Source organism: Bufo gargarizans, chromosome 1 (assembly GCF_014858855.1).
Source record: "Bufo gargarizans isolate SCDJY-AF-19 chromosome 1, ASM1485885v1, whole genome shotgun sequence".
Classification (NCBI taxonomy): domain Eukaryota; kingdom Metazoa; phylum Chordata; class Amphibia; order Anura; family Bufonidae; genus Bufo; species Bufo gargarizans.
The window spans coordinates 130,145,844-130,168,854 of NC_058080.1; the positions used below are offsets into that span (position 1 = coordinate 130,145,844).

The 23,011-nt window shown below is 45.1% G+C and overlaps 1 protein-coding gene across 1 annotated transcript; it reads left to right on the top strand.

Annotated features, from left to right (window-relative positions):
* Window positions 1–445: 445 nt before the first annotated feature.
* Window positions 446–19,243, top strand: CHRNA9 (cholinergic receptor nicotinic alpha 9 subunit; the record flags this gene model as incomplete). Its single annotated transcript, XM_044291570.1, has 5 exons — window positions 446–464; window positions 3,217–3,362; window positions 12,592–12,746; window positions 15,841–16,373; window positions 18,693–19,243. Coding segments are annotated over 5 exons (1,404 nt in total), but the record flags the coding sequence as incomplete, so codon positions are not given.
* Between the last annotated feature and the right edge of the window lie 3,768 nt (window positions 19,244–23,011).

Below are 23,011 nucleotides of genomic sequence, written 5' to 3' on the forward strand. Positions count from 1 at the left end.
CACTACATAAGAATATGAAGTCCTTAGCAAATATATTTTGACCAAAATCATTTGTGCCCAAGCCCATCCACCACGGAAGGGTAACCTCTTTTGGATTGGAACCTTCTCTATATGCTGCCTCTCCTTGTGCCAACTGGTCTCAAATGACTTCATGGAGAGCAGGCTACAAGTATATATATAACAGCACTAGCACCCCGCAAACACAAATATATAAACTAAAGCTATTCACTATATAAATGTCACAACCAGACAGCTGAGAAGCTCTGACAGAGGCCTTTCAGAACCTCCTCCTTGAGTTTCTTTGTTGTGGTATTCAGTTCCTCATCCCGTTAGCCTCTCTCAGCTGTCATGTGTTGGACTAATTGCTTCCCTTTAAATTCCTCCCCAGAATGCTTTTCTGGGCGGCTTATACTTCTTCCTGGAGTGTGTGTGCATGCTGCTCTTGTTCTCCTGTCTGCTGCAAAGTTAAGTGTTGAACAGTTATCTGTTATTTTCTGTTTGCTGGATCCCAGGTGACCCTGACTCCCTCCGTATCTTGTGTAGGGAGCCGGTGGTCGTGTCCCCTCACTATTGTAGGGTGCTCAGGGGTTATCTAGTCAAGGTACGTGGATATGCAAACTTCCACCATTCGGATCTTTGCATAGGCTGAGCAGCCAGGGAAAGTGCCAGGTCTTCTGCAGGGGTCTCCCTTTGGTTCCTTAGCTTTTGGATCCAGCGAGTCATTTATGCATGTTACTTTGCCTTGTTTCCTGTACACCGTCCGTGACAATAAATGAATATGAGATACTAAGCAAATATATTATTATCGACATTTCAGCCATTTTGGTTGTACACTCCTAACAAACCCATCTTTCCCACAGGCTGGTTTTAAAGAAGTTATCCAACAGCCAATATCCCCCCCCATATGCCCGGGACCCTCACATAGATTGTACTTACCTTGGTCCCGGCACCGACGTCGCTTCTGCTGCCCGCGTATCGCGCGGGTCAGCCAATAGCAGGTTGCGGCGGGAAAGAGTCTCCCTAGCATCCCCTGCAATGCTAGGGAGGCTCATTTCTATCATGGCCTGCTATTGGCTGAAACCCCCCATCACTGGATGTTTTGATCCATGTGGCGGGGAGATCCAGCGAGGGCTGTGTGGGCAGCAGAACCAACGCGGATGCCGGGGACCGAGTTAAGTACAATCTATGTGAGGGGTCCAGACATTTTCGGGGGGGGGGGGGGGCATTTTTGGGGTTGGATAACCCCTTTAATTAGCTCAGTATACAGCTGTAGCCTACTCTTCCTGAATTTATTGGAGACCAGTTGGCTCAAGGAGAGGTATCATATAAAGTAGTTTTCCAAAAGAGGTCACCTTCCCTTGGTAGATGGGCACAAATGATTTTGATCAAAATATATATTTTAAGAACCTAATATTCATTTTATATAGTTAATATTTTAGATAATGAATATGTAGCGAGCCCCCTAGGAGTCAGAGCAGAGAATGGGAGTGGTAGTGGCTTCCCTCAAATCATCTGTCCTTAGGGCCTGTGCAGCGCTTCTGCCTGATGGTAGTTGGGGTCCCCATGAAGATGGGGAGCAATGGCCAGCGTATGGTCAGTAACCAGGCCAGATGTAACAGAATAAATGTCTTTCTTTCCTGTAGTGCAAAATAGTTGTAGTACATCCAGTTATAGCAGAGACATGTCCAACTGTTCACAGTGCAATTCTATCCCAGATAACAATGGATTTAGGCAAGGATGGGAGTTATGGTCCTCTTCCCTTTCTATCTGTTCAAGTCTCTTCCTACAGAATCTATGGCAAGCAATCCCTCTCATGCATTAGTGGCTATAATGTCCACTGAGGGATACAGGTTTTTAGAGATACAGCTGTCATGTGCAGAGATCATTGAGTCCGTAGCATTTTGGGCCTTAGGCTACTTTCACACTAGCGTTTCTATTTTCCGGTATTAATATCTGTCATAGGGTCTCAATACCGGAGAAAAAAAACGCTTCAGTTTTGTCCCCATTCATTGTCAATGGGGACAAAACGTAACGGAACAGAACGGAATGCTCCAAAATGCATTCTGTTATCATACCGGAGAGCAAACCACAGCATGCTGCGGTTTGCTTTCCGTCCTGACACAATCTGACACAATAGAAAAACGGATCCGTCCCCCATTGACTTTCAATGGAGTTCATGACAGATCCGTCTTGGCTATGTTAAAGATAATACAACCGGATCCGTTCATAACAGATGCAGATGGTTGTATTATCAGTAATGGATCCAGCAAAAACGCTAGTGTGAAAGTAGCCTAGGCTGGGGGAAGATCCAGGATCCCCACCCAACCTTCTGATTTCCTGCATTCACTTCATTTTACAAGATGTGCTGACTTAACTTTGTCTTTTAGAATTTCCTACCAGGCTGCACTGTTTTTTGTTGTTTTTTTGCTACAAAAAGCTTTTTTTTTTTTAACTGTGTAAAACTATCCACATGTATCACAAGGTCAAATTAAATGTATATATGTATTTGAGGATTTGAAGTTCTGTACAGGCTTGGAATGGCACACAAAGGAACAGGTTAGTCACCAAGCGGGCCCCTGGGCAAGGAGGAGCCCCTAGTCCTTCACAAGGGGTACATGGTACAACAGACGGGCTATGCTATATACAGATAAACAACATACAGCATGTCAACCAGCTTACATGTCCATTTAAGAACTGGGTAGATTTTTAAGCAAACTACCCAGTTCATTATTACAGATGCATCAGATGGACTTCTAGGTATTGGGGTCAGGGCAGCCAGCATCCTTTTTCCTCAGGGGACCTGTCTTCATGATGTCACTGAGGGGGCCCCATAATCAACCATCTTGTAGCATGTTGCTGCTGCCTGCCACTGTCTGAGAAAGCCCTAGTCAAAGGCAAGAGTCAATCAGCAGGATACCGACAGGGTCTCCAGGACAAAACAGTCTGAGATATAGGCTACTACCGGAAAAAAAAGTGTGTTGCTGCAGTTTTAGAGATTTGAAAAGAGCGATTAGGCAATGTATACATGTAGCTGTACAGTGGTCCCCCAGAATTAATTTTATTGGTGGTCCCTATGCATCCCAGATTTACACTGGTTTGACACATATGGGTCATTTCACTGTATGATTGTGACCTGGTTAGGCGAGTTAAGCAGATAAGAAAAACAGTCTGTTTACTCTGATTTTATACGTTTTCTACTTTTCATATATTTTAAAGGTGTAGAGTCAGCAAAAGGAAAATATGCCCAGATGTTATTTCGAGACTTATTTGAAGATTACTCTAACGCACTGAGGCCCGTAGAAGATACTGACAGAGCCTTGAACGTTACCCTTCAGATTACATTGTCTCAGATCAAAGATGTGGTGCGTATTTTACAGAATTTGTTGCTTCATAGGTTGTTTTTTCTTTCTATCTTTGGTTAGTAGGAGCCATTGTGTAATTTCACACCTGAGACATGGTGCCATTATCTATAGCCTAGGTGATTACCTGTAGTTTGCAATCTACTGGTAGTTCTGACACCTTAAGGCCTCTCTCACACGGGCGTTGCGGGAAAAGGTGCGGGTGCGTTGCGGGAACATGCACGATTTTTCAGCGCGAATGCAAAACATTGTAATGTGTTTTGCACGCGCGTGAGAAAAATCGGCATGTTTGGTACCCAAACCCGAACTTCTTCACAGAAGTTTGGGCTTGGGATCGGTGTTCTGTAGATTGTATTATTTTCCCTTATAACATGGTTATAAGGGAAAATAATAGCATTCTGAATACAGAATGCATAGTACAATAGCGCTGGAGGGGTTAAAAAATAAAATAAATTTAACTCACCTTAATCCACTTGATCGCGCAGCCCAGCTTCTCTTCTGTCTTCTTTTTTGCTGTGTGCAGGAAAAGGACCTGTGGTGAGGTCACTCCAGTCATCACATGGTCCATCACATGATCCATCACCATGGTAAAAGATCATGTGACGGACCATGTGATGACCGGAGTGACGTCACCACAGGTCCTTTTCCTGTACACAGCAAAAAAGAAGACAGAAGAGAAGCCGGGCTGCGCGAGAAAATGGATTAAGGTGAGTTTAATTATTATTTTTTTTTTTTTTTACCCCTCCAGCGCTATTGTACTATGCATTCTGTATTAAGAATGCTATTATTTTCCCTTATAACCATGTTATAAGGGAAAATAATAATGATCGGGTCTCCATCCAGATCGTCTCCTAGCAACCGTGCGTGAAAATCGCACCGCATCTGCAATTGCTTGCGGATGCTTGCGATTTTCACGCAACCCCATTCATTTCTATGGGGCCTGCATTACGTGAAAAACGCACAAAGAGGAGCATGCTGCGATTTTCATGCAACGCACAAGTGATGCGTCAAAATCACCGCTCGTGTGCACAGCCCCATAGAAATGAATGGGTCAGGATTCAGTGCAGGTGCAATGCGTTCAACTCATGCATCGCATCCGCGCAGAATACTCGCCCGTGTGAAAGGGGCCTAAGGCTTATTGCACACGAACGTGTGCGCTCCATGGCCATATTGCGGACCACATTTGCGGATCCGCAATACACGGGCACTGTTTCGTGTGCATTCTGCATCACGTATGCGGACCCATTCACTTCAATGGGTCCGCAAATCCGGAGATGCGGAATGGTGCGGAACGGAAGCACGGAACGGAACCCTACGGAAGCACTACGGAGTGCTTCCGTGGGGTTCCGTCCTGTACTTCCGTTCCGCAAAAAGATAGAACATGTCCTATCTTTTTGCGGAATGGCTGGATCGCAGACCCATTAAAGTGAACTGCCCCACGGTGGGTGTTTGTGCATTGCGGCCCGCAATTTGCAGGCCGCAGCACGGCCACGGGGCGCACACATTCGTGTGCAAGAGGCATAAGGTGCATTTAGACTATCAGATGAGCAGCAGATTGTTTAGAGGCTGTTTAGACAGCACAATCTACTGGAACGATGATTGAAGTGTCCGCACTTCCGATCATTTCACCGAATGAACGGGTAAAACGCTTGTTCATCGGGTGATCTGTGGCACCTTTACAAGGGCGGAATGTTGGGAATGAGTGTTCGTAGGAACATCCATTCCCAATAATCGGCCTGAATATGGGGCCATGTACATCCAGCTTTAAAGGGGTAGTCCAGCTTTTTGATATTGAATAATGACCTATCCTCCAGATATCAAATTGGTGGCTTTTAAGGTGTTGAGCCCCAAAGGTCATCTCTTTCTGGTAGCTGCTGTCACAAGTGTAACACCCCCAAGTGGTGTTGCCACTCCTACACCCTGCTACTATCTCTAATGGTCTAACCTCATGTCATCTTATGCATTATTCCAGGTCCTCCACACCGTGCATTTCTAATGTTATGTAACTGTTCATGTAATGCGTCTGGTTCACACTAAGAGATGTACTTAGATAGAATGGAACTTACCATTCCATTCTAAACCCCCTCTGTAGGCAAGTGGGCCAGTCCTACTTCCTGCAGGAAGGGTGGGGACCAGTTAGTTCCAGTCTAGCTTACCCTCAGCTATGGGAAGGGTGTGCAGGGGCACTTCTCTGCTAGACCTGCCCACGCCAGCCCGAGCACCTTAATCTCTGCTAGCCATGCAGACCAAAGCTTGAAGCCTTTAGGAGCCAGGAGGAAAGTTCCCTGGCATAACCTAGAGTCAGACTACAAAGAGAAGTGCATCATACAGAAGAAGCTGAGTTATACAGCCAGCCTGTCCGTACAGCAGGTTCAGAGAGAAATAGATGTAGCAGAGTAGAGTTTGCCTGCCAGTTTTAATGCTAAAGCCTGCTGGAACCAAAACTGAACTTCATCTCAAGGTCTGGACTTATTGCTTCAGAGCCAAAGCCTGGAGTCCAGAGGTGTCCAGGTAGGAGCACAGTGACACACATAAAGAAACAGATAGGCCGCACTATACCACTCAGCATTTCCTACACCTGGGACACGTTATATAGAGAGCCCTGGGGGGAGACCACCTGTTGCAATTTTGGCGTCACAAAACAGGGTCTACTTTTCGCCTGGAAGACCCCCTCTATCTGTAAAACCCCCTACAAGAGACTTTATAGCATCTACTTAATGCTGGAGAGTGTGAATATGCATCAGTTTCAGCACTGTGGAAAAACAGGGGTTAATCAGCCATCTTGGATTTGGGCATCCTGTGTTGAGAGGAAGACATCCACCAGCAGAGGGGAGGGAACCAAACAGCCCGCATCCACAGAGGAACTATTCTTGCAGCAGAAGGAACTAAAGTGCTCAGTACAAGTTCCCAGAAGGAGAGAGAAACCAACTGTACCCCCTACAGGAAGTAGAAGCGGCGACTATCTTGGAAAAGGGAAAATACAGTTCCTTCTTCTATGGATCCTGAGAAGCAACGTCCAGAGGTCTGAGTGGGTACTACTGGGGAAAATAACCTTGCTAAAGACTGTTAAGGGCTATAGTCTTCCTGCCAGAGCATCATACTCCCCAAAATTGCGCAGTTGCAGCGACTCTTAAAAGAGCTATGCACCAATTCTGCCGCCATTGCCCATAGCAACGCGCACTTAAATTGCAATCTAGCTTACATTGACCCCTCTAGTCTGGTACAGGGTATCAAAAGCCGTGTCTGACAGCGAAGATAGCACCCACTTAGACCGCAGTGATGCAGTGGCTGCAGCCACCTACATCATGCCTCTTACTATGCCATACTACTTTGGATCACCTTGGCTCCCACGTTATTCAGGAGAACCTCATTCACTCATGGAATTCCGTGATAAAATGTTGGCCACCTTTAAGCTATATCAAGTATCTCAGGACCAGAAATTTGAAATCCTGATTGGCCAGTTACAGGGAGCTGCACTCCGGGAGGTCAAGTCCTAGCCCCGGCCAGAGCGAAAAACAGCTGATCCTAGACCGACTCAGTACCACCTTTGAAACTAGGACCGCCTCCGAGCTTAAGATGTGCTTCTTTGGGAACCGACAGCAGTCAAAGGAGACTTTGAGAGACTTTGCCCTGTCCCTGCAAGAAACTCTGTGGGCAGTTATCCGCATAGATCCCCATGAGGCTTAGGGACAAGATCAGAAAGCAGTTTATTGAAGGTGTCCTCGATGGACCTCTCAAATGTCAGCTGAAGATGCTGTCAGTTCAGCACCCGGATACCCCGTTCTTAGATTTTAAGGAGCTTGCTATTGGCATCCTGGGGGAAAGTCACAATTCTGAACCTCCTGAAAACAAGAAGGCATGGCCCATCCTGCAACCTGCTACCCACAGCCAGATAGCTGAGCATGCGGCTCAGGCCCCTCTCCCAGATGCTGTTACAGCCCTGACTGCTCAAGTCTCTCTCCTAGCTGAGAATATGGACAGGATGAGTGAGCAGCTAGAGCAGGGCTGGCCAACCTGCGGCTCTCCAGCTGTTGTAAAACTACAATTCCCACCATGCTCTGCTGTAGGCTGATAGCTGTAGGCAGTCTAGGCATGCTTGGAGTTGTAGTTTTGCAACAGCTGGAGAGCCGCAGGTTGGCCAGCCCTGAGCTAAAGCAACTGGAACAGCAACCCAAGGCTGAGAAAGGGACTACTACACCAAGAGATCGTCCTACACCCGGCCTACCGGTAAGTTGTCAGATCCTGGATATCGAGACACCAGAAAGTGTGTATGCTGGCATTGTCAGAGGCCTGGACACACAGAAAGGGACTGCTGGAAGTTAAACGGGTATCCCCTGAGGCCAAGGAGGAAGAATACTAGGTCCCAAAGATCCAGCCTTCATGCCTAGATATGTGGGCGCCCGCCCCGTGGTTGACGTTAGCATCAATGGAGTAATGTTTTCAGCTTTGATTGATGCTGGATCTCAAGTGACTACCATCCGTCAATTTGCATTCGAAAGATGCCGAAACGGAGCCCAGCTGACGCAACCCCCGGAATCCTGGCTCCACATCATAGCTACCAATGACCAACCAGTGCCTATATTAGGCTATTGGGAACCTTCCTTACAGATTGAAGATACCAAACTCCCACACCAAAGGGTAGTCGTAATCCAGGTCCTGGAAGATGACAATTGACCTGTGGTCCTAGGGAGGAATGTACTCGACAACTGTTACACTGAAGTGCTGGAAGCCTTGAAGAAAACCCTACTGTCCGCACCCTGTGTAACTCAACGCGTCATAAACCAGACCACCAAGGTACTAGCTGCTCAACAAAAATTCAGCAACCAACAGGAGGAAATCTGCCGTGTTCACATCAAGGATGCTCAGCCTATTAGACTCCAGCCTGGAGCAGAGACCCTGATATGGTGCAAGGCTTGCATCGGAGTCTGAGGTAAGGATTACCTAGCCCTCATGGAACCCCTGCATCTACTAGATCATCCCCTTTTCCTAGCCGCTAGGAGCTTGGTCACTGTGTCGCGCGGAAATGTACCCATACGCTTGGTCAATCTAAGTGATGAAGCTGTAGAATTAAAAAAATACTATCCAGTGGCGAGTCTATATCACGTCCGTCTGCAAGACGTCCTGGATCCCCCTACTGCTGCTGCACAACAATCGCTTCAAACAGCGGATGCAGCCAAAAACCCACCTAAGCAGCCCTGGTGGGCTGAACTACATATTGGAGAGGCCACCACCTCTGACGAACAGATTAAAGGTGTGCTGGACTTAGCCAAGGAACACCACCAAGTCTTCAGCAAACACCCTCTGGACTATGGTCAAACTAGCCTAATACAGCACACTATTCCAACCGTCACTCATCCTCCAATCAAAGAAAGATATACACCCAGTGGCGTATCTATCACGAGGCAAACAAGGCATTTGCCTAGGGCGGCACTTGCCAATGGGGCGGCAAAATGCCTTGTTTGCCCCTTGTCCCATCAGTCTTATCTGCCTCCGGTATACTCAGAAGATCCGATGATATAGTCTAACCCCCAGGCGTTCCCATGGTGACAGGGACGCTTGCCTGGGGGTTAGAATATACAGAATTCTCAAGGAATTAAATATAAATATAAGTATAGGTGTCCGTGTAAGTGAATATTAACCTGGGGAATGGACCCTTTAAAATATAGCTTTTATTAAGTTTAATTTAAAAAGCAAAAATATATAGACACCCTCTGGTAACCGGGTATCCAAAATACATAACAGGACAAGATGTTGCCCAGCTACCACCGTGATTTGGTGAAAAATATTAAATACGATAGGTGAAAATTCCAAGGGCGTTAATGACAGTAGTTGAAGGTTGGGGAATTGGATAGAGGGTAGGGTACCTTCCTGTGGGTACTGGGGATGGTTCTCTCCCTGTAGCCGCCCTACAGTAGTCCTCTGCCCAGGGAATTTTCACCTATCAGATTTAATATTTTTCACCAAATCACGGTGGTAGCTGGGCAACATCTTGTCCTGTTATGTATTTTGGATACCCGGTTACCAGAGGGTGTCTATATATTTTTGCTTTTTAAATTAAACTTAATAAAAGCTATATTTTAAAGGGTCCATTCCCCAGGTTAATATTCACTTACACGGACACCTATACTTATATTTATATTTAATTCCTTGAGAATTCTGTATATTCTAACCCCCAGGCAAGCGTCCCTGTCACCATGGGAACGCCTGGGGGTTAGAATATACCATCGGATCTTCTGAGTATACCGGAGGCAGATAAGACTGATGGGACAAGGGGCAAACAAGGCATAACTTAATAAAAGCTATATTTTAAAGGGTCCATTCCCCAGGTTATTAGAATATACAGGGCTCCGCCGCTCACAGGAAAACATTTAAAAAAGAATCCGTAACCTTAACTTTATTCATTGGTGATGTCTTTACTGTATACCTTACTCTGTCTTTCAGCTCCGGTAACAGCAGGCAGTGCGGGCGGGCGGCGCTCACTCACTGACGTCACGCGCCTGCGCCGCCTAGTGGGAGGAGCAGGCGCGTGACGTCAGTGAGTGAGCGCCGCCCGCCCGCACTGCCTGCTGTTACCGGAGCTGAAAGACAGAGTAAGGTATACAGTAAAGACATCACCAATGAATAAAGTTAAGGTTACTGATTTGTTTTTAAATGTTCTCCTGTGAGCGTGAGGGGGGGGGGGGGGGGGGGAATCTGTGGATGGCACCGTTTAGGGGAGGGGGGGAGGAATCTGTGGATGGCACCGTTTAGGGGAGGGGGGGATCTGTGGATGGCACCGTTTAGGGGAGGGGGGCGATCTGTGGATGGCACCGTTTAGGGGAGGGGGGGAGGAATCTGTGGATGGCACCGTTTAGGGGAGGGGGGGAGGAATCTGTGGATGGCACCGTTTAGGGGAGGGGGGGAGGAATCTGTGGATGGCACCGTTTAGGGGAGGGGGGGAGGAATCTGTGGATGGCACCGTTTAGGGGAGGGGGGGAGGAATCTGTGGATGGCACCGTTTAGGGGAGGGGGGGGAATCTGTGGATGGCACCGTTTAGGGGAGGGGGGGAATCTGTGGATGGCACCGTTTAGGGGAGGGGGGGATCTGTGGATGGCACCGTTTAGGGGAGGGGGGGGATCTGTGGATGGCACCGTTTAGGGGAGGGGGGATCTGTGGATGGCACCGTTTAGGGGAGGGGGGGATCTGTGGATGGCACCGTTTAGGGGAGGGGGGGATCTGTGGATAGCACTATTTAGGGGAGGGGGATCTGTGGATGGCACTATTTAATGAAGGGGGGTCTGTGGATGGTACTATTTAGGGGAGAGATCTGTGGATGGCACTATTTAGGGGGGAGATCTGTGGATGGCACTATTTAGGGGAGGGGGATCTGTGGATGGCACTGTTTAGGGGAGGGGGATCTGTGGATGGCACTGTTTAGGGGCAGGGGATCCGTGGATGGCACTATTTAGGGGAGGGGGATCCGTGGATGGCACTATTTAGGGGAGGGGGATGGGATCTGTGGATGGCACTGTTTAGGGGGGGGATCTGTGGATGGCACATAGGAAGGGGTGGGGTTTAGAGAGAAAGGGGTTTGGCCTTGACAGGAAGGGGTGGGTCAAATTTATATTAGGGGGGGTGCCCGAGTTTAGTCTCGCCTAGGGCAGCACAAAACCAAGATACACCACTGTATACACCAGTGCTTCCAGTCCTATACCAGCAGGTGAAGAAGATGGTTCAGGATATGATGACAGCTAACGTCATCCAGGATAGTCAAAGCCCCTGGGCTGCTCCTCTGGTCCTGGTAAAAAAGAAGGATGGAACCATCCATTTCTGTGTGGATTACCGCAAGATCAACAATATTACACACAAGGATGCGTAGCCCTGCCACGAATTGAGGAGTCTCTCGCAGCCCTGGGATCTGCTGATTATTTCTCAACCAGTGGCTATTGGCAAGTCCCCATGGCACCAGAAGATAAAGAGAAAACAGCTTTTACTACCTCAATGGGTTTGTTCGAGTTCAACTACATGCCCCTGGTTCAACTACAGGCTGTGCAATGCCCCTGGGACATTTCAGAGACTCATGGACACAAAAACTTTGAGACCGTGTTGCTGTACTTGGATGATGTGATCATCTACTAAAAGACCTACGAAGAGCATTTACAGCACTTGGCAGAGGTGTTCCAGACTCTGGCCCAATATGGATTGAAAGTAAAGCTTTCAAAGTGCCACTTACTGAAGCCCCAAGTGAAATATCTGGGACATTTTGTGAATGCAGAGGCCACACACATCTTGCCCCCTGAGGAAGCTAACGTGAAACATACGTTGGGGTTGTCCAGTTCACCACTCAGGTATTTTTATGTCATGGTTCTATTATGGATGTTTTATCAATCTGATACATGTACTTGTACTTTGGCACTTTGCACTTTATCTATCCTTGTACTGTTTTTGGATCTTCATCCAGTTACATTATTAATGACTTTACCTGCATCCTTGATATCTGGCGTCTTTATCTACCTATATACTTTGTTATGTTTATATGTATCTATTTATATAACATAGGTTATTAGCCGTGATATCTAGATTGACATTCATATATTTATATTTATTTGCTCATTATTAGTGGTGTCTGTCTTTTTTCTGTGTGTCCTTCATTCATCACAGTTTTGTATTTTATCTGTATTTTATTACTTCTGGTCTTGTGTTGAGACTATAATAAAGTTTATATATATATTCATTTCTGTGCTGGCCTTATTTCTTTCTTTGGTGTTTCATTTCATGTGCGGGCTTGGCACGAGTACTCACTCTTGTGAGTCATATATTGGTGTATACTATATATATATTCAGCAATAAGGGGTTGAAATCAGTCATTAGGAATGACAAAAATCATGAGTGTATGACCAGCTTTAGTTCAGCTATGAAGACTCTTGTGATTTCTCTTTTTGTTTCTGTTATCATGCAATGTAGGGACTTGGTGTGCACTGTACAGGCTCCATGTTAGAGGCATTGCTGAGAAAATGAGCCCTAATTCTCCATGACTTGTTCATAGTTCCCGTTTTAGTCCAAAATTATGACCCTTTTACTAGAGAAAGGGACTAGTATGCTGTCCTCTCTTACGGTGGCACCCAGGTATACTAGACTCCAAAAATTGCTGATAGGATATTACCTGGTCCCACTGGAGTCGGCAGGTTCAGCTGATTTGTATGCCATGTGGTTGGTCATCTTATCTTTGATCATCCTTTGATCATTTTCCAGGATGAAAGGAACCAGATTTTAACAGCATACATATGGATTAGGCAGAGCTGGTATGATGCCTACCTGACATGGGAGAGAGATGAGTATGATGGCCTGGATTCAATTCGAATTCCGAGCAACATGGTATGGAGACCAGACATAGTCCTGTATAACAAGTAAGCAGACTACCAACAATAATATGTTATTTTTTCTGTACTCAATGAATGGCAGGGCAATACTGGGGTCTGTTTCCCCGAAAATAACCATGTTTCCCCTTAAATAAGCCCTACCCTGATAATAAGCCCTAGCGCTATTTTGAAGGGTTTTTGGAGTAGGCTTAAAATATAAGCCCTACTCCAAAAATAAGCTCTAGATACAGCCGTATTTTTTTTTATATAAAAGGGAAGTTGGGGGAAATGTGCGGGCTGCAGCAGCTCAGGAGCGCTCACTAATGGCTCCTGAGGCTTCAGTAAATTAGCCTTCAGTGAAGCCGCCAGCCCGTGCATACATCGCGGCACTAAGCAGCACCTCACAGGCAGGCTGGCGGCTTCACTAAATGCTAAATTATGCCGACAGCCCGCGCTTCCCTTCACTTTCACGTTGGGCGGGCTGGCGGCTTCTCTGTATGCGCTGTACAGCCGCCAGCCCGCACTTTCTTACTTACATCAAGGAGGCAGCAGGAGGATCTTCTTCTCCTCTCTGCTGCCTGGAGGAGCTCCCTACATCTCTCCCGTGCCATATCTGCTCTCCCTGGTACCGTAGATTGCTGCCTAGGTCCCTTGGGTAAGGACAACTTAGGGGCAATATATGGTACCAGAATGAAAAATGTGTGGCAAATATGACTATAACCCCCCTCATCCATAGGAATGCACCCATGTACTGCAGTATATTAGTCCATTCCCATGGATGAGGGAGGTTATAGTCATATTTAATATATAAACTGTTCTGTAATTGGCATGTGTCTATATAAAATATGGGAGTGGTAGTGGCTCTGACTAACAGTCAATCACAGTGGCGATCCTCACATTGATGCTCCCTAGGGACAAGGCGGTGACAGGAGGGCACAGCCTTTCTTCCCTCAGGGCGCACATTAAAGGGGTTGTCTCACTTCAGCAAATAACATTTGATATGTAGAAGAAGTTAATACAAGCCACTTACTATTGTATAATTATCCATACTGCTTCCTTTCCTGGCTGGATTCAAGCGCCAGCCTCTCTGGTGTCCAGGACTGTGTGAACGCACATAAGCTAGTGATTTTTCCTATCATATGCAAGCACGACCACAGCTGCTGTATTGCAGGGTGGTCATAACCATGGAAACAAGCAGTGTATAATATTATGGGAAAATTAATCCAGCCAGCAAAGGAAGCAGTATATGGGCAATCACATTACATTAGTAAGTGGCTTATATTAACTTCTTCTACATGATAAATGTTATTTGCTGAAGTGAGAGAACCCCTTTAATGTTGTGGCTCCTGCCTGATGGCAGTTGGGAGGCCCTTGGTGTTGTGGTTTGATGCGGCAAGGCAGGAGGTGCAGGGTGCAATGGTCGATGTATGGTCAGTAACCAAGCCAGATGTAGGAAATAAACATCTCTCTTTACTAAAATGCAGAATGGAGGTTGTAGTACATTCAATGGTATCAAAGCAGAGTTCCAAATAATTCACAGTGCAGATCTTCCCAAATAGCAATATATGGATTTATACGCTTGGTATTCTTTCCTTTCTATCTTCTAAGACTCTCTCTGCAGAATCTATGGCTGGCAATATTACCTTGCATTAGTTGGCTGTAATTTCCAACTGAGGGTTAAAGATATGGTTGGCCAGGCAGCATCCCAGTATGAAGGGTGTATCAGCAATGTCCCTCTCACAGCAGTAAGGTCTATGGCAGCCTTAGGGTCCATTCGCACGTCCGTAGGTGTTTTGCGGATCTGCAAAAAACAGACACCGGCAATGTGCATTTTGCGGACCGCACATCGTCGGCACTATAATAGAAAATGCCTTTTCTTGTCCGCAGTTGCAGACAAGAATAGGACATGTTCTATTTTTTTCGGGAACGGAATTGTGGATCTGGAAGTGGAAAGCACATAGCTTTCGTTCCGGCCCCATTGAAAATGAATGGGTCCGCAAAATCCGGAGAAAAAATGCGGATGTGTAAATGGACCCTTAAACAGCACAATACCTTACCGGCTCCAATGCTGGGCCAAGCAGATTCTGATTTATCTGTCTGTCTGATTTATCTGAAGTACTGTAGAAATGGTGAGGTCTTTCTATTAAGTAGATAATCCTCAGAGAAGGTGATTCTCTGTAACTTTGGTCCTGAACTGTGAGGAGCATAGCACATGAAACAACCTCACTCTTCCTCCTCTAACTCACAACTCGACTAGACTGAGCTAGGGGGCAGATCTAGGATCCACACCTAACTTCCTGCGGGGGCTGAGTCAGAGTAATTAACCCCATCTCATCCATACAACAGCTATGCTTGGTACATTACAATCTATGGACATATAATAAAGCAATCAATAACATTGCCTAATATTACTGTATATAACAGAAACAGTTTGGAAGTACCTTGTTCTGGGATACTGCAATACTAGAAGGACATTTCGTTACCAATGCATCTTCCATTTCTTGTCTTGTGAAGTCGTAAAGTTTAATATTAATACACTCTTGACATATTAGTTTTGATAAAGTACTTGCACTCCCCATACAAAAGCTTCTATTCTTAGAATTTTACATTATGTTTTTACTCTGTTATTTCTCCAGGGAATCTATGAATACATTGAAAACTAGGCATTACTGTTTCCATTGTCAGTAGGGTGTGTCCCTCCATACTCTGACAATGACAGTATTCATTGTACAGGAGTCTGTAGGGGACAAGGGTCTTGCGTTTTGACAAGATGAATGGTAACAGCGAGTTTTCAATTTATCCATACATTTCTAGGAGCAGTACAATGCTCCAGATTTGTTGGTTCACATGGAATACAATCATTTGCTAAAATAGAAATGCCAGGAGTGGTGACAGGCCCTCTTTTAGATGATGCTCTATGATACCTGGGCAACAAAATTGAAAAATACCTTGATGCATCCTTTTATAAAATGATCTTTACCAAGGCCTGGTAATAATTAAACCCATTGCAGCACTCATCACATCTCACATCTGGAAAATGATCCATTGTTTGGGTATATCTGCACTGATTTCTCTATGGACAATTAAGGTTTCCTTAAGTTGCAAAGTTAGAAATATATATGTCATTGCTTTCATCCAACAGGGCAGATGATGAATTTTCTGAGCCAGTGAATACAAATGTTGTCCTCCGATATGATGGAAAAATCACATGGGATTCTCCAGCTATAACCAAAAGCTCCTGTGTAGTGGATGTCTCTTATTTCCCATTTGACAATCAACAATGTAACCTGACCTTTGGTTCATGGACCTACAATGGTAATCAGGTGGACCTTATAAATGCTATGGCAACTGGGGACCTTTCGGACTTTGTGGAAAATGTGGAATGGGAGATGCAGGGTATGCCAGCAGTGAAGAACGTCATCACTTATGGCTGCTGTTCAGAGCCTTACCCTGATATCACCTTCACAGTGATCCTTAAGAGGAGATCTTCCTTCTATATTTTCAATTTGTTAATACCCTGTGTCATGATATCTTTTCTGGCTCCACTAGGCTTCTATCTTCCTGCAGATTCAGGGGAAAAAGTTTCGTTGGGAGTGACAGTTTTGCTGGCCCTTACTGTCTTTCAATTAATGGTAGCAGAAAGCATGCCTCCTTCTGAAAGTGTGCCATTGATAGGTAAGTTCAAAGCATCATCAATGGCACCATGGTTTTCATTGGGGTTCCTTACAGAATAAAGGTGGTTTTAGACGGGCCAACTGAGCAGCCGAATGTTTGAAAGGAAGCGTTCCTTCCCGACAGTTGGCTGCTCGTTCAGTGAAGGAGACCAGGGCATTTCCATGCAGCGATCACCTTCACTATATGAGGATGGGGGATCGCTATAGCGATTCCTTGTCCTCATACAGAGTCATGGCTTCTGAGCAGAAGATCGCTGTTTAGACCACATGATCTGCAGCCATGATTGACAGGAACACCAGATGAACGGCCATTTCGCGGCACATTTAGATGGCCAAATGTGGACGATTATTGGTGCGTCTAAATCCACCTTAAGCATAGGGGTCCTCCACAACAAATTGTTACCATGAAGTGAATTAAATTTGTTATCTCATTTGGACATAAATATTACCATTAGTATAATAGAATCTTCAAACGGTTAAGAAACAAAGTCATTGAATATCTGGTTGACAATATACAATAATGGACTATGTCAACTTTCTTACTTTGATGTAATTTATCTTAAAGAGGATTACTGAGATTAAAACATTGATAGTTCATATTTAGGGTAGGCCATCAATGTTAGTTCATGGAGTTCCAACCACCAGGCCTTCTACGGATCAAGTGAATTGGGCACAGTCATAGTCATCATGTATGGAGGAGCTGCTGTGTCTAGATGAACAAGGAGGTGGCCTGGCGGTCAAACTTGCCTATTCCAAGGAGAATACCCCTTTAATTTTAAGTTATAAAATGGACATACGTTTTCACCCATGCGTCACTTAACCCAGTGACATAATATATAATTGGCTGCAGTGGTTACGTGACCCAGCGTCAAACCGTTAAGTTCTTTATTAAATAATAATAAACTTTTCTGTTTATACACAGTCGAGTCACATTATGAAGGAAGTCATAATAGGAAGTCATAAGTTAAGCAATAGGCTGTCTGTACATATATATCTATCATTGCTGTCATGGGCAAAAAGGGCAATTTATCACAGTTGGAAAAACAGATTACTATTGGCAATATTTCTGAAACTGCACAGTTTGTGAACTGTTCGTTCGGTGCTGTGGTGAAAGTATATCAAATGGCACAATTGTAAATAAGCATCATGGAAACTGCGGAGCGCCACGTGCCATTGATGTGAGAGGTGAACATTGGCTAAGAAGGTGCGCGAAGGCAGATCAACACACAACAGTTCAGCAGCTCAACACCAAAATAAACCAGGGGGCTACCATATGTGTGCCTAAAACGAAGGTTCAGTGAACCCTATAGCTTATGGGGAACAGAAGCAGACAGATGGTCACTGCACGTCTGCTAACAAAGTTACATTGGCAAAAAAGGCTTAAATTTTCAAGGCAGTATCGGAATTGGACCTCTGCTGATTGGTAAAGGATTGCCTTCACTGATGAGTTACGTTTTCTGCTTCATCCAGCGGACCGACGTTGGCGTGTCAGACGAGAAACATCAGAGAACAAACATCCTGCAACTATTGCTGGAAGAACACAAGCTGGTGGTGACAGTGTCATGGGCTTGGGAATGTTTTTGTGGCAATTCTCTGGGCCCACTCATCCATTTGGAAGGCACTCTCAAATAAACTGGGTTTGAATCCATCCTTGTAGATCACATGCACCCATACATGCTGATTGTCTTCTCTGAGGCAGATGGGATCTTCCAGCAAGAAAAGGCCACATGTCACACAACTAGAAATGACCGGCATTGATTAGAAAAGCATGACCAAGACTTCCAAGTAAAATCTTGGCCTCCTAATTTCCCAGACTTGAACTCAATTGAGCATCTGTGGGACCAACTTGATTATCGTGATGGCTCTATGGATCCTCCCCCACAGACCCTTCATCAGCTGTGGGATGCACGGCAGTTAGCATGGCTCCAGATACCTAAGACAATCTACCAGGAACTTATTGGGTCAATCCCATCCCGTCTAGATGCTGTCCGTGCTACACATGACTGGTACACTGGATATTAACTGGTGGTCATAATAATGTGACTAGACTGTGTATTTTGCGTAAAAAAAAAATCAGATGTCTGATATTGATGACATAGCCTCAGGACCGGTGATTAATAAACAATCGGCAATGGTCCAACGCTCCGCACCCTCACCACAGACAAGAAAAGTGTCTTGGACATGCTGGGTTACTGCAGCTCAGCTCCCATTCACTCGAAGGATAGGTCATCAATATTAGAAACTTGAAAAACACCTTTAATTATCTTAATATGTTATACATTTCCATGTGATCTAATACCTTTCTTCTCCGTTGCATTAGGTAAATATTATATAGCTACCATGACCATGATCACAGCGTCTACGGCTCTGACAATCATCATAATGAATATACATCTTTGTGGAGCAGAAGCAAAGCCTATCCCTCACTGGGCAAGGGTCATCATACTTGATTACATGTCTAAAATATTTTTTGTGTATGATGTTGGGGAGAACTGCACCACACCACAAGATGAATGTGACACCATTTCTCAGGACAGTGTTCACTCCGTTAATGATTATGAGAGAGAACAGGATGTCTATGACTCATTAAAGCGCCCGCTTTCTATCAGAACAGATTTTGTATGTGGCATTGACATCCCTACTAAGGTCAATAACGGTCACTCCAATGGATTCTGCAACCACTGCATACATTACAAAGCTTTGGCAAGTAACCTTGAATACATTACTAACTGGTATAAAGAACAGAAATCAATTAGTGCCAAGGGGATTGAGTGGAAAAAGGTGGCAAAGGTGATGGATCGATTCTTCATGTGGGTCTTTTTTATCATGGTCTTCTTTATGAGCATTTTAATCATTGCAAAGGCAATGTAAATGTATATCTCAACAAGTAATATCATAAAATGCTAAAAAAAAAAAATGCAATACTACAGTGATTTTCCCGATCGTTCAATACTTGTTTCATTCAAAATACTGGATGATGCCCACTAGAATTTCTTTGTAGGTAGCCTCCAGCTACTACAACTCTAGGATAGTAATAGGTTTATTGACCCATTAAATCAGCATTTGGTGCTTTTACTCCCCTTCTTGGACTCTAAAAACAATGGTGGGACATAACTGAAGTGCATATGTGACTCTTATTGCTCAATCTAGCAACCACACTAAGGGTAGACCACACGGTCAGGTTTCTTGATGCAGTTTTGGAATCCAAAATCAGGAGTGGAGCATAAAAGAGGAGAAAGTATAAAGGACAGATACGACGTCTCCTTTTTTTTAATTTACTCCTGTTTTTTGCATCAAGAAACCATGTAGTCACGGTCTAAGGCTTGCAATTTGTGCTAACTTTTTGTTATGTATTAAGTTGCCTAAAGAAATTTGAAAAACCCAGACGAACCAGGTGACTCTGCAGGACTGACCAACAAGCTAACGTGTATGGGGCTGTCAGACCAGACTGAGATATCCGCACATTTCTTAGTCATATCTGTTAATGGTTTAGCAACAGTCAAGTAATTCAGGATAAATTTACGGTAGTAGTTGGTGAACCCCAAAAATTGCATGAGCTCTTTCAGATTTTCGGGTCGATCCCAGTCCAACACAGCACAGACTTTTTCCGGGTCCGTACGAAAACCTGAAGATAGGTAACCCAGGTAGGTAACCCAGGAATTGCACTTCCGGAACCACAAATACACACTTCTCCATGTTACCATACAATTTATTCTCCCTTAGGATCTGTAAGACCTGTCTCACGTGATCCTGATGCTTCTCCATGTTCGGGGAATAAATTAAAATATCATCCAGATACACCACCCCAATCCTGCCTACCAGATGATGAAAGATGTCATTGATGAAATGTTGAAAAACAGCAGGAGCATTGGTCAACCCAAAAGGCATAAACCAAATTCTCAAAATGACCTTCAGGGGTATTAAAGGCCATCTTCCATTCACCCCCCTCCTTGACCCTTACCAGATTATATGCCCCCCTCAGATATAACTTAGAGAACACCTTGGCACCGACAATCTGATTGAACAAATCTGGGATCAAAGGAAGGGGATAGGGATCACAGTAATGCGATTAAGCTCACGGAAATCCAGAGTTTCGTCCTTTTCGTTCCGTTCCGTTTCTTAACAAAGCAAAACCCTGCATCAACTGGGGATTTGGACGGTCTAATGTGTCCCTTAGCCAAACTCTCGGTAATATACTCTCGCATGGCTGCTCTTTCGGGTTCAGAAAGGTTATACAACTGAGATTTGGCCAATTTAGCTCCGGGAATAAGGTTGATAGGGCAATCATACTCTTGATGTCAGGGTAACTCCTGGTCTCCACTTTCAGAGATTACATCAGCAAAATCAGAAATAAAGGAAGGTACATCTTTAGTGGTTACAACAGAAAGTGATGTGCTAAGACAGTTGTCTATGCAATAATCACTCCAATCAAGAATCTGTCTTGCTTGCCAATCGAAGGTAGGATTATGTTTACTTAACCGTGGTAAACCTAGCACCACCGGAGCAGGCAGACCCTCCAGCACAAAACACAAGATGGATTCTTGATGAAAATCACCCACCTTCAAATGGATGTCCTGCACAATTTGTGATAAACATTTTTGAGTGAGTGGAGCGGAATCAATTGCAAACACCGAAATATTTCTGTCTAATGCATTTGTTGTCAAACCATGCATACGAACAAACTGACCATCAACTAGGCTAACTCCTGCCCCGCTGTCAATAAACACCTAAATTCCCACAGTCTTGGAGTCTAGCGCCACCTTGGCCGACAGGAGAAATCGGGTTTTACCAGTAAATGAAAAAAGTATGTTTTCTGGCTCCCCACCCACACCACCAATAGTAACTTGGGGATTAAACTTTTTTTTTTCACTTTGATGCTGAACGTACAGACAAATATTCACAAAATGTCCCTTCTTTCCACAACAAAAACAGACTCCCTTCATATAACCACAGCTCTTGCCGGCAGTTCGAGGCGTAGCTCATCCTAACTGCATAGGCTCATCACAAGGCGTAACCACAGGTGTCTCTACACCATGTGTCAAAGAAATCCACCACATTATTCGACAGTACGTCCTCAGGGTGAGGAACCCTAGATCTCTTTCTCATGTGTCTATCAAGACGTACAGCAAGGGACATAGCTGATTCAAATGACTCAGTATTTTCATGAGCAATAGGTCTCCGTGGAGCGCTCTCCCTGCCGTAAACCACGTCATTTGGTCTCGGCCTGAGAGATCCGATCCGGGTCATCGTAAATAAGACCCAATTCTCTAAAAGATTCATCTACCGACTGGAGGGACTGTGATCCGGTCGGCAGAGAAAAAGCCCAAGACTGGTCACCTTTAAGCAATTAAATGATCATACCCACACATTGACTCTCATCCCCAGAAGAGTACGGATGCAGCTTAAAGTACAAGACTCCCTGAACCGAAAGAAATTGTCGCTACCCCCCGGAAAATCTGTCCAGGAGGGCAACCTTAGGTTCAGGGCAGACCTGGTACCCACCACCGGAACCAGCCGCCTGTGGTCTCTGAATCTGCAAGACGGTCGCACAGAGGTCAGCTACCTCCAAGACAGACCCTGAAGCTGTCTAACCAGTGTAGACATCTATAGCTGCACTGATCCGAACCAAATGGCATTTTTTGTGGAGGTTGATAATGTCACGAATACAGGGGAGGGGAGGGACACAGAACTACGTCCCTCAAGGCTAGAGAGGGAAAAGGTCACCTCCTAGGAAGCCCCTAAACCTGGCCCTGACTCCTGTCAGTAAGTATAGACCCCGAAGGTGGGAAAATACAACCTAGATCCTAGGAGCCCTAAAAAATGCCCTAGGTAGTGGCAGTGAATGAGACTACTGGTTCCTTCCCAGGTAAACGAACCAGCGTCTCCCTGAGGCCTAGTAACAACAAGCACAGGGGAAAAACCAAATACAAAGAGCAGTACAACTTATCTTATAGAAAATGGATAAGCAGGAACACACCAACTCTTCCAAATCCAAGCAGAGAATATAAACCGCATGGTATGAAGCGTGAGACCAAACTAAATAGGGACTGCAGTAATGATCACGGGCCGCACCTGACAAGAGGTGTTGTCATTACCAAACCACAACACAGAGAATCAAGAGACTGTCAGTTAACCTCACGTGCAGTCTCTCCGATCTTCTAACCTCTGTCACAGAAGGCATCCTGATTTTCCAATGTCAGTGGAAAGAAAGATTGGGTATGCTGAATTTCAACATGTGCAGCAACCCGGTGGGAAGCACGGAGAGGAGGAAGGGATTGACAGATGTCATGGTACTCATGGTGGCTGGGTTGGTACAGTGATGAGGGGGCTGCAGATAGGAGTAGTGGTTTTCCCAGGCCACAGAAGTCTCCTAGCCAATGAAAAATGGGGTTCTCTTGATGGTGAGGAGCGGAATGGCAGGCAGGAGACCAGAGTGGAGTTGGACATTTATTTATTTTTCTCCCCCGATAGCATCTGCCAGGGAAAGTCAAGACCTCTACATACATATTAGATTTTTGGCTGTCCCACCCAAAACGTTTTGCTGACAATGGTTATTTTATATGACCATATTAAGAAGCAGCAGCTTTTCTATGGTGAGAGTATACTTATCTTATTATATTAGCAAATACTTCTTCCTAC